Genomic DNA, 13,114 nt, shown 5'->3' with positions numbered 1-13,114 from the left:
ACAGGAGGCCGGCTGGCATTTGTGAAATCGCATCCAAACACAAGTTGGTGCCTTTAGGAGAAATCAGGACGAGAGTGGGGTGCTGGAAGGAAGAGATGTTTTATAAACTCCAGGGACTTCAGCACAAGAAATCTAGGCCCAGTGCAGTACTGAGAGAGCCAAAGGTGGGCAGAGGAAACGTTACAAGGACACCCTCAAAGCCTCCCTGATAAAGTGCAACATCCCCACTGACACCTGGGAGTCCCTGGCCAAAGATCGTCCTAATTGGAGGAAATGCATCCGAGAGGGTGCTGAGCACCTCGAGACTCATCACCGAGAGCATGCAGAGATCAAGCACAGGCAGCAGAGAGCGTGCGGCAAACCTGTCCCACCCACCCCTTCCCTCAGCAACTATCTGTCCCACCTGTGACAGGGACTGTGGTTCTTGTATTGGACTGATCAGCCACCTAAGAATTTGTGCTAAGAGTGAAAGCAAGTCTTCCTCAATTCCAAGGGACTGCCTATGATGATGCACTGTTGGAGGTGCCATCTTTCGGATGAGATGTTAAACCGAGGACCTGTCTGCCCGCTCAGGTGGATGTAAAAGATCCCATGGCACTATTTCAAAAGAAGAGCAGGGGAGTTATCCACTATGTCCTCGCCAATATTTATCCCTCAATCAATATTTAAAATCATCATAGGCAGTCCCTCAGAATCGAGAAAGACTGGCTTCCACTCTTAGCACAAGTTCTTAGGTGGCTGAACAGTCTAATACAGGAACTACAGGTGGGACAAACAGTCGTTGAGGGAAAGGGTGGGTGGGACAGGTTTTCTGCATGCTCCTTCTGCTGCCTGTGCTCGATTTCTGTATGCTCTCGACAACAAGACTCGAGGTGCTCAGCGCCCTCCCGGATGCACTTCCTCCACTTAGGGCGGTTTTGGGCCAGGGACTCCTAGGTATCGGTGGGAATGTTGCACTTTATCAGGGGGGCTTTGAGGGTGTCCTTGTAACGTTTCCGCTGCCCTCCTTTGGCTCGTTTGCCGTGAAGGAGTTCAGAGTAGAGCGCTCGCTTTGGGAGTCTCGTATCTGGCATGTGAACTACGTGGCCTGCCCAGCGGAGCTGATCAAGTGTGGTCAGTGCTTCAATGCTTGGCCTGGACGAGGACGCTAATGTTGGTGCATCTGTCCTCCCAGGGGATTTGTAGGATCTTGCGGAGACATCGTTGGTGGCATTTCTCCAGCAACTTGGTGTCTACAGTACATGGTCCATACAGGAGGGTGGGTATTACTACAGCCCTATAGACCACGAGCTTGGAGGCAGTTTTGAGGGCCTGGTCTTCAAAAACTCTTTTCCTCAGGCAGACGAAGGCTGCACTGGAGGCAGTGTTGGATCTCATTGTCAATGCCTGCTCTTGTTGATAGGAGGTTCCCGAGATATGGGAAGTGGTCCACGTTGTCCAGGGCCGTGCCTTGGATCTTGATGACTTGGGGGGGTGGGGGGGCAGTGCTGTGCAGCGAGGACAGGCTGGTGGAAGACCTTTGTCTTACTGATGTTTCGTGTAAGGCCTATGCTTTCGTATGCCTCAGTAAATTCGTCGACTGTCCTGGAGTTCAGGCTCAGTATGTGCGCTGAAGCAGGCATCGTCCGCGTACTGTAGCTCGACGACAGAGGTTGGGGGTGGTCTAGGACCTGGCCTGGAGTCGGCGAAGGTTGAACAGGTTCCCATTGGTTCTGTAATTTAGTTCCACTCCAACGGGGAGCTTGTCGACTGAGATTGAGCATGGCAGCGAGGAAGATTAAGAGGGTTGGGGCGATGACGCAGCCCTGCTAGACCCCAGTCCGGACATGGATTGGGTCTGTGATGGATCCGTTAGTAAGGATCACAGCCTGCATGTCATCATGGAGCAGGCAGAGGATGGTGACAAACTTTTGGGGGCATCTGAAACAGATGAGGATGTCCATAGACCCTCGCGGTTGACAGTGTCAAAGGCCTTTGTAAGATCGAAGGAGGCGCTGTTCCCTGCAATTTTCCTGCAGCTGTCACGCTGCAAAAATCATGACCGTTGTGCCCCGCAAGAGACGAAATCCACACCGCGACTCTGGGATGAGTTCCTTGGCCACAGGGAGAAGATGGTTGAGGAGGACTCTAGCGACAACTTTCCCAGTGGCTGATAGCAGGAAGATTCCTCTGTAGTTGCCGCAGTCGGACTTGTTCCCCTTTTTTTTTAAAAAAGATGGTCATTATCACATTGCTGTTTGTTGCAGCGTGCGCGAGCGCAAATTGGCTGCTGCTACATTACAACAGTAACTACACTCCAAAAGTAGTCAATTGGCTGTAAAGCGCTTTGAGACACTCTGGTCGTGAAAGGCACTATATAAATCTAAGTCTTTCTTTCTTTAGATATATCAAGAACCAGAGGATAACTAAGGAAAGAGTAGGGCCAATTAGAAACCATAAAGGTAACCGGTGTGTGGAGGCGGAAGACATGGGCACGGTTCTTAATGAATACTTTGCGTCTGTTATCACAAAAGAGGGGGATAATGCAGACATTGCAATGAAGGAGGAGGAGTGTAAAATATATGATGAAATAAACAGAGGGGATTTAGCAGCTTTGAAAGTGGATAAATCCCCAGGCCTGGATGAAATGTATCCCAGGCTATGAAGAGAAGCAAGAGAGGAAATAGCAGAGGCTCTGACCATCATTTTCCAATCTTCTCTGGCTTCAGATGTGGTACTGGAGGACTGCTAATATTGCATCATTGTTTAAAAAGAAAGAAAGGGATAGCCCAAGTAATTATAGGCCAGTCGGCCTAACCTCAGTGGTGGAAAAATTTTTGGAAAAAATTCTGAGGAACACGATAAATCTTCATTTAGAAAGACACAAATTAATCAAGGACAGTCAGCATGGATTTGTTAAGGGAAGGTTGTGCCTGACTAATTTGATTGAATTTTTTGAGGTGGTAACAAGGAGGGTCGATGATGGTAGTGCGTTTGATGTAGTCTATATCGATTTTAACAAGGCCACATGGTAAGGTCCCACATGGCAGACTGGTCATGAAATTAAAAGCCCATGGGATCCAAGGCAAAGTGGCATTTGGATCCAAAATTGGCTCAGAGGCAAAGGGTAAAAGTATAACCTACAGGGCTATGGACAAAAATAGTGGGATTAAGCTGGATAGCTCTTTTTTGGCTGGCACAGACACAGGACCTAATGGCCTCATTCTGTGCTGTAAATTTCTATGATTCTATGAACAGAGTATGATTTGGCTCTTATATTCCATGCCTCGGCTAATAAAGGCAAGTATCCTGAATGCCTTCTTAACCACCTTATCTACTTAGCCTGCTACCTTCAGGGATCTGTGGACATACATTCCAAGGTCCCCCTGTTCCTCTACACTTCAGTGTAGTCTAGTCCTCATCTGATGGGCACTTCCCAGCATGGGTCACTGAAAAGCAATCAGTCATACTGCTGCCCTGGCAGAAACCTACTAACACAAGTCAGACCCGGAACTGAAACAGAGACCTTCCTCATCTCAAATGGTGCTGGCTCATTTACCCATTACAGGCTTGCCTTTCTCCCATTTTAATCTCAAACGAGATGTGCCCCTGCCAAAATCAAAATCTCGACCTGTACAAATGCGGACAATTTGCAAAATGGTGCCTGCTGAAAAGAATCCCACCCCTGACCCAGGTTGAACACTGACAATAGTACAGAGGTGGTCCAATGTAAAAGGCAAAGCTCATTGGCATGCACTCCCATTTTGCCTATTGGGATAAAAATAAATCATTTTTCTCTTTCTCTGCAGCCTGGCGCACCCTTCACTCAGCACCCAACAGGGAGGGGTACAACCAAAACTAACGCAGCTGGTCTAAAAATTGGGACGTTGAATGAATAACCATTAACAGTTGCACTTTGGGTCAGCACTCACTTTCTCAACAAGATAACCAGCGGAGTATTTCACGAACGCAGTGCCTCCCGCAGCATTGTCTGCCAGCTGTAAAAGTCCAATGTTAAATGATGTTTACAGAATCAGGAACAGGAGTAGGCCATCTAGCCCCTCGAGCCTGCTCCGCCATTCAATAAGATCATGGCTGATCTGGCCGTGGACTCAGCTCCACTTACCCGCCCTCTCCCCGTAACTCTTGATGGTTAAAAATCTATCTGTGACTTGAATACATTCAATGAGCTAGCCTCAACTGCTTCCTTGGGCAGAGAATTACACAGATTCACAACCCTCTGGGGAGAAGAAATTCCTTCTCAACTCGGTTTTAAATTGGCTCCCCTGTATTTTGAGGCTGTGCCCACTAGTTCTAGCCTCCCTTACTAGTGAAAACAACCTCTCTGCCTCTATCTTGTCTATCCCCTTCATGATTTTAAATGTTTTTATAAGATCACCCCTCATCCTTCTGAACTCCAATGAGTAAAGACCCAGTCTACTCAATCTCTCATCATAAGCTAACCCCCTTATCTCCGGAATCAGCCTAGTGAATCGTCTCTGTACCCCCTCCAAAGCAAGTATATCCTTCCTTAAGTAAGGTGACCAAAACTGCACGCAGTACTCCAGGTGCGGCCTCACCAATACCCTGTACAGTTGCAGCAGGACCTCCCTGCTTTTGTACTCCATCCCTGTCGCAATGAAGGCCAACATTCCATTCGCCTTCCTGATTACCTGCTGCACCTGCAAACTAACTTTTTGGGATTCATGCACAAGGAGCTGTAAATTTGTTCAGGAACAGCCTAGCAATTCAAACGGCCGGAAATACAATGATCCCTGACCGGGAATCGAACCCGGGCCGCAGCGGTGAAAGCGCCGAAGCACGGATACATGTTTTATGTTTTGCAGGTTAACTCAAAAGAGTTTCATGCACAAGGATCCAAAAAGAGTTTCATGCACAAGGACCCCCAGGTCCCTCTGCATCTCAGCATGTTGTAATTTCTCCCCATTCAAATAATATTCCCTTTTACTGATTTTTTTTCCCCCCAAGTGGATGACCTCACACTTTCCGACATTGTATTATAATTAGTGTTTCAGGATCTATTTTCCTCCTTTATAATTATGGTTTTTAATTTCTATTCCCCTGATTATGATTAGTTTCAAGTTTCTAATCCCCCACATCCCTCAATTTATAATCACCATTTCAGGTTTCTGTGCCCCCCACCAATTATAATTATGGTTTGCCATTTCTATTCTCCCCCAATCTTAATATGGTTTCAGTTTTCTTTTTCCCCCATTACTGGTGTTTACATCTAGTCAAAATAGTTTAACAAAATACAATTTAAGTGTTTAAAAATCTGAGCTCTAAATACAGAACCTAAATTGGTTCCAATAACAGGGCCAAGAAGATGTGGGTATGCTTCCTTTGTGGCTGTTTTTAATTAAAATGCTGTTTTGTAACTGTAGAACTTTTATTGAACCCTTCAAAATTTTTACATTTACTCATGGAAAAAGGTAAAGGGAGAGAGAAAACAGGGAATTATAGACCGGTTAGCCTGACATCGGTGGTGGGGAAATGTTGGAATCAATTATTAAAGATGAAATAGCAGCGCATTTGTAAAGCAGTGACAGGATCGGTCCAAGTCAGCATTGATTTATGAAAGGGAATTCATGCTTGACAAATCTTCTAGAATTTTTTGAGAATGTAACGAGTAGAGTGGACAAGGGAGAACCAGTGGATGTGGTGTATTTGGACTTTCAAAAGGCTTTTGACAAGGTCCCACAGAAGAGATTAGTGTGCAAAATTAAAGCACGTGGTATTGGGGGTAATGTATTGACATGGATAGAGAACGGTTGGCAGACAGGAAGCAGAGAGTCGGAATAAACAGGTCCTTTTCAGAATGGCAGGCAGTGACTTGTGGGGTGCCGCAGGGTTCAGTCCTGGGACCCCAGCTATTTACAATATTTACAATACACATCAATGATTCAGATGAAGGAATTGAATATAATATCTCCAAGTTTGCAGATGACACTAAGCTGGGTGGCGGTGGTGAGCTGTGAGGAAGATGCTAAGAGGCTGCAGGGTGACTTGGACAGGTTAGGTGAGTGGGCAAATGCATGGCAGATGCAGTATAATGTGGATAAATGTGAGGTTATCCACTTTGGTGGCAAAAACAGGGAGACAGAATATTATCTGAATGGTGACAAATTAGGAAAAGGGGAGGTGTAACGGGACCTGGGTGTCATGATACATCAGTCATTGAAGTTTGGCATGCAGGTACAGCAGGCGGTGAAGGAGGCAAATGGCATGGTGGCCTTCATAGCTAGAGGATTTGAGTATAGGAGCAGGGAGGCCTTACTGCAATTGTACAGAGCCTTGGTGAGGTCACACCTGGAATAGTGTGTTCAGTTTTGGTCTCCTAATCTGAGGAAGGACGTTCTTGCTATTCAGGGAGTACAGCGAAGGTTCACCAGATTGATTCCCAGGATGGCAGGACTGACATATGAGGAGAGACTGGATGAACTGGGTTTGTAGCCACTGGAGTTTAGAAGAATGAGGGGATATCATAGAAACACATAAAATTCTGATGGAATTGGACAGGTTAGAGGCAGGAAGAATGTTCCCGTTGCTGGGGAGTTCCAGAACCAGGGGTCAAAGTCTATGAATAAGGGGTAAGCCATTTAGGACCAAGATGAGAAGAAACTTCTTTACTCAGAAAGTGGTTAACCTGTGGAATTCACTACTGCAGAAAGTTGTTGAGGCCAGCTCGTTAGATATATTCAAAAGGGAGTTAGATATGGCCCTTGCGGCCAAAGGGATCAAGGGGTACTGAGGTTGAATGATCAGCCATGATCTTATTGAATGGCGGTGCAGGCTCGAAGGGCCGAATGGCCTGCTCCTGCACCTAATTTCTATGTTTCTATGTTTCTATTCCATCTGCCAAACCTTAGCCCATTCGCTTAACCTATCCAAATCACTTTGCAGCCTCTGTGTCCTCTACACAACCCGCTTTCCCACTAATAATGTCATCTGCAAATTTTGTTACACTACACTCTGTCCCCTCTTCCAGGTCATCTATGTATATTGTAAACAGTTGTGGTCCCAGCACCGATCCCTGTGGCACACCACTAACCACCAATTTCCAACCCGAAAAGGACCCATTTATCCCGATTCTCTGCTTTCTGTTCGCCAGCCAATTCTCTATCCATGCTAATACATTTCCTGACTCCACGTACCTCTATCTTCTGCAGTAACCTTGTGTGGCACCTTATCGAATGCCTTTTGGAAATCTAAATACACCACATCCATCGGTACACCTCTATCCACCATGCTCGCTATATCCTCAAAGAATTCTAGTAAATTAGTTAAACATGATCTCTTTTCCTCCCCCACGAATCTATGCTGCGTCTGCTTGATTGCACTATTCCCATCTAGATGTCCTGCTATTTCTTCCTTAATGATAGTTTCAAGCATTTTCCCCACTACAGATGTTAAACTAACTGGCCTATAGTTACCTGCCTTTTGTCTGCCCCCCTTTTTAAGTCTCAATACCATTAGTGCAGCAGAGAGCATCCTTTGGTGGTTAGGGTCAAGGTAAGTTGTTGGTCAGAGTAGAGATAACTTTACTCTGCATCTAACTGTGCTGCTATACTTTATGTTGGGTTGATGTGGACACAGTTACTGAAATGGAAGTGTTCCAGTCCACAGCAATAATGTGCTTTACACTGACCAGAAAGAATTGCTGTGTTTCTCAACAAGGTAAACCTATGCAAAGTGTTTCACAAAGCATCTCTGTTTCTGACTCAGTTATTGTCAGTTATCCCAGGAGAACACATTAGTGCCTACATTTAATTTTTTTTTTAAATATATATAAACTTCTTGCAACAGAACCCCAGTTATTAACAAACATTAGTATTGCAAGATGCTCCCTCTGCATGAGTTGGACTTGATAGGGCATGTATAGACTCAAATTAATTTGAGATGTGATGGTGGGAAAAAACTCACTGAAATACACAAGTATTTCGAGCTTAACACAACAGAAGCAGGCGTAGGCCATTTGACCTTCCTATCCTGCTCCGCCATTCAATATCATGGCTGATCTTCTATCCCAAGTCCATCTTCCTGCACTATCCCTGTATCCTTGATTCGCTTAATATTCAAAAATCTATCGATCTCAGTCTTGAATATACTCAATGACTGAGCAGCCACAGCCCTCTGGGGTAGAGAATTCCAAAGATTCGCAACCCTTTGAGCAAAAACATTTTGCCTCCTCTCAGTCCAAAATGGCTGACCCCTTATTCTGAAACTGTGACCCCTTGTTCTAGACCTCCCCAGGCAGAGGAAACATCCTCCCAGCATCTACCCTGTCAAGCCCCTTACGAATTTTATATGTTTCAATGAGATCACCTCTCATTCTTTAAACTTTAGGGAATATGACCTACTCTACTCAATCTCTTCTCATCGGCAATCCCCTCCTCCTAGGAATCAGTCTGGTGAACCTTCATCGCACTACCCCTAAGGCAAGTATAGCCTTCCTTAGGTAAGGAGACCAAAACGGTACACAGTACTCCAGGTGTGGTCTCATCTAATTTGAGATTAGAATAATAATTTCCTAATTGCAACCATTAAATGATTAACCAAGCAAAACCTACTTCTTATGGTAAGTTCGGTGGACTTTTAGTGTCCCCAATGCTCTGCTCCCTGGATCCTCCTCCACTCAACTCAGTTCCATTCCTTGTGCTTGGGCACAAGCCCACTTCTACTCTGCTCCCTGGAGCTGGCTGCTAATGCACGCTCGAAGGGCAGAATGGCCTACTCCTGCACCTATTTTCTATGTTTCTAACTCTAAAGTGTAATTATCTACATAAGAGATCTACATATACCCTGTACTTGAAAAGGAAAAATTAACAGTGCTATGGGGAATGAGTGGGCGAGTCGGACTAATTGAATAGTTCGTTCAATGAGCCGGTACAATCACAATGGGCCAAATAGCCTCCTCCTGTGCTGTAAAAATCTATAGCACAGGAACAGGCCAAGTCTGCACAATATCTGCTTGCCTGTGTACACAAACATTCTCCATTCTGTATAGGTACCTCGCTCCCTATCAAATCCAGATTAATGCTGGTGAGTCAGTCAGAACTGGTCCCACTGATTTAGCTCAGGGCAGTGGAAGTGATATTGCAACTGGTCTCAAATGTCCTAGGGCTGGGGAAGGTGAAGGAACAGGGCAGCAATTCCGATCACTAGTTAGAAAGGCGTGTCCATGTGGATGCTGGATGAGGGCAGGATTACAACATCTATGGCATCACTTGTATCACTACCGAGAATGGCACATGAAGAGTGGGTTGAGCACTGGGCAGTGTCCTGTGGAACTGTATGCCAGTATGAGTCACATATTCCAGAGGAAGAAAGATTGGGTGGTGGTGGGAAGGGGGGGGGGGGGTGGAAGTGGAAGTGGGTGGACATGTTAATCAGGTGCTTCCAAAGATGAAGCACCTGTGGCCGTGGGCACAGATCTGATGACCTCTGCCTGTCGATACAGTCCTGTAATGCTGACAGAATGAAATTTGCAAATGCATATGTGCAATTACTATAAAATCATATGCATAGTTCTGTTGTTGCCAAATTTGCTCCATGGTATAAAATGATCAGATCCAGCACAAAGGGAACTGATGCAATTTGAAGAGGGGCATGAATCACCAGAACACTATATGGCAAGGAAGATCTCGCAGATATGGAGGCAGCAGCAGCAGCCTTAGTTTCAATATTAACAGTTTCCATTTCTATACTTGATTTTGAAAGCAAGCTTGCCCCTCAGTCAAAACAAAGTCCTGGGAAAGCTCATTCTTAAATAGGAATTTTCTCCTATTTCCTCCACCTCCCCCCAACTACTTCCACAACTGGCCCTTTTGAATCCTGGGGTTGAGCATTGACCAGCTAGTCAAAAATATTTGCAACAATTTTCCCATGCTCAATCCATTGAGTGTATTCAAGACAGAGATCGATAGATTTTTGGATATTAAGGGACTCTAGGGATGTGGGGATAGTGCGGGAAGATGGAGTTGAGGTAGAAGATGTTTCTACTTGTGAGGAAGAGCAAAACTAGAGGCCATCAATACAAGATAGTCACCAAGGAATCCAAGAGAGAATTAAGAAGAAAATTCTTTACCCAAAGAGTGGTGAGAATGTGGAACTGGCTACCACAGGAAAAGGTTGAAGTAAATAGATGCATTTAAGGGGAAGATAGACAAGCATATAAGGGAGAAGGGAAGAGAGAGAGTTATACTAATAGATTTAGATGAGGAAAGACAGGAGCAGTAACACCAGCATGGATTAATTGGGCAGAATGGCCTGTTTCTGTGTCATATATCTTATGTAAAAGATTAGCCATGATCTCATTGAATGGCAGAACAGGCTCGAAGGGCTGAATGGCCTATTCCTGCTCCTATTATCTTCTTAATAGGGGTATCCCATCCATGCCCAATTCTGTCCTTGTAAAACACATATACATGCTTTCCTTCAGGAGTGGCAACCCAGCATGTCATTTGTAACACCTCTCACTGCTGCCTTATCTGAGGCTAGCTAACCAACACACTTTCTGGTCTGTACAGCTCAGTTCGCAACTTGGGCAATTCACAATTGAGCCAGAGAGCTCTTAAAGCAGTCAGGATTTTGACCCTTTAAAACTCACTTCACACACTTCACTTGTAGTGACTGGTCTTATTGCAAACATCAGAAAAGGAGTTGCCTCCCTAACACTGCAGACTTGTGAAATCTGCAGAGTCACAGTACCGCAACTCACCTTGAATAATTAATAAAAGATAATAGATGGGCTTGAGGGTTGTCAGGCAGTCATTCAAATCAAACAATTCTGGTGGCGGTGTAAGCCAAGGTAGTTGAGCTCAAGTGGTTTACAAATCAGCAGAGCTGTGGATCAGATTACTGCCTGAAACTCACTGCCAGTCATTTTATATTCTTTGCATTAAACACACAATATTAACCAGGAAAGCGCTTAGAATTGTTTCCCCATCTTTCTATCTGGAAATCACTGACTTTTGCCAAGATGCATTTCCACAGACGTGTCTGCCTCAGTGAGCAGACTTTGCCGATGAGCTTTGACAGAAAAGTTGGTTGTCCTTTCGGCTGTTCCAACCAAATCCATTGTCCATCTTCCAAAAAAAAACACACATTTTTTCCCTTACCTGTACAACTAAATCTTACACAAGTACTTTATATTTCATCTCCTGCCCTCTTGGAAACCTCTGCAGAGTAATACCAGGCAAATGTATTCACTTGGTCACCTTAGGATTGGCCCCTACAGTAGGTAAAAAATAAAGTGAACTTTCCCTGGCTTCCCTCTCTTCCTATACTGAAGCCACTCAGAATCTTGTTGGGTTTTCATTGATTTTCATTCCCACTGCCTTGGGATGCTGAAGTCAACTGTGCTGCTCCGACTGAGCACCCCACAAATGGGAAGTGAAGCTGGGACCTTGCTGCTTTGAGCATCTCTGTAAAATACTGGGTAGTGCATTTGTCAGTGAGCCAACATAGCAGCAGGTTGATGAGTTCTATCTTCACGCAGTCAAATATTAAACAAAATCTCAAGGTTTTAGTTCCAGAGCTTTCAAAATAAGTACAGCAAGAATTGCTGAAATAAGCGACGAGACAGGAAACCAACCTCATTGTTCAGCACAACCACAAGAATTTCAACATAATGTGAGATTCGCAGCTGGACTCAAAGTCCAATCTTTTGTCAATGAGCACTTTAAGCTCCACAAGGAGCTACAGCAGAGAAATGAGAACCTGCCACCCCACATTCCTATTCCCTACACCCACACTCCCCCATCCCACCCCCCTCCACACTCTCCCATCCCACCCCCCTCCACACTCCCCCATCCCACCCCCCTCCACACTCCCCCATCCCACCCCCCTCCACACTCCCCCATCCCACCCCCCTCCACACTCCCCCATCCCACCCCCCTCCACACCCACACTCCCCCGTCCCCCCCCCTCCACACCCACACTCCCCCATCCCCCCCCCCTCCACACCCACACTCCTCCCCCGTCCCCCCCCCCTCCACACCCACACTCCCCCCCCATCCCCCCCCCCTCCACACCCACACTCCCCCCCCATCCCCCCCCCCTCCACACCCACACTCCCCCCCCATCCCCCTCCACACCCACACTCCCCCCCCATCCCCCTCCACACTCCCCCCCCATCCCCCTCCACACCCACACTCCCCCCCATCCCCCTCCACACCCACACTCCCCCCCCATCCCCCTCCACACCCACACTCCCCCCCCATCCCCCTCCACACCCACACTCCCCCCCCATCCCCCTCCACACCCACACTCCCCCCCCATCCCCCTCCACACCCACACTCCCCCCCCATCCCCCTCCACACCCACACCCCCCCCCCCATCCCCCTCCACACCCACACTCCCCCCCCCAATCCCCCTCCACACCCACACTCCCCCCCCCAATCCCCCTCCACACCCACACTCCCCCCCCATCCCCCTCCACACCCACACTCCCCCCCCATCCCCCTCCACACCCACACTCCCCCCCCATCCCCCTCCACACCCACACTCCCCCCCCATCCCCCTCCACACTCCCCCCCCATCCCCCTCCACACTCCCCCCCCCCCCCATCCCCCTCCACACTCCCCCCCCCCCATCCCCCTCCACACCCACACTCCCCCCATCCCCCCTCCACACCCACCCCATCCCCCATTCCCCCCTTCACACTCCCCCATCCCACCCACCTGAGACGCACTCTGTTTGTTTCGAGTTCTGCCCCGCTCGAATATGCCTCATTCACCATTTTTTTTTAAACCCAGGAAAAATATCTCTGCTCGGAGTCTCGCCCGTCCTGCTGCGGCCTCTCCCCCTGCATCTCCCAGCCCTCAGCGCCGCTGCCCCGGCCCCGGCCCCGGCCCCAGCCCCAGCCTCTGCTCCCCGGGGACCCGCTCACACACTTACCGAAGAAGGGCGGCAGGTAGGAGACGCTGTCCAGGAAAGCCCGGGTGTCGATCTGCTTGTCCGCCGGGAGCTGCTTGAACTGATGCTCCGCTAACATCGCCATGGCGGAGAACCCGAGACACAGCCGCAAATAAAGTAATAAATATAACCCGGCGGCCAGGGACTCGGAACTAAACGGCCCAACTACAGCACACCGGACCTCGCCTGGGACCAC

At 47.5% G+C, this 13,114-nt stretch overlaps 1 protein-coding gene across 2 annotated transcripts in view; it reads right to left on the bottom strand.

Annotated features, from left to right (window-relative positions):
* The window catches only part of gltpa (glycolipid transfer protein a), a 44,024-nt gene extending 30,910 nt beyond the window's left edge, over positions 1-13,114 (bottom strand). For both annotated transcript variants that reach the window (XM_070887982.1, XM_070887983.1), the window contains exon 1: positions 12,901-13,114. In XM_070887982.1, the coding sequence (XP_070744083.1) occupies positions 12,901-13,003 (103 nt within the window). In that variant the 5' untranslated portion in view covers positions 13,004-13,114. The remainder of the gene's footprint in view (positions 1-12,900) is intronic.

This window comes from Pristiophorus japonicus, chromosome 8 (assembly GCF_044704955.1).
Source record: "Pristiophorus japonicus isolate sPriJap1 chromosome 8, sPriJap1.hap1, whole genome shotgun sequence".
Lineage (NCBI taxonomy): Eukaryota > Metazoa > Chordata > Chondrichthyes > Pristiophoridae > Pristiophorus > Pristiophorus japonicus.
The sequence above is the reverse complement of the archived record's forward strand: the minus strand, read 5'-3'. Positions and strand labels throughout refer to the sequence as shown.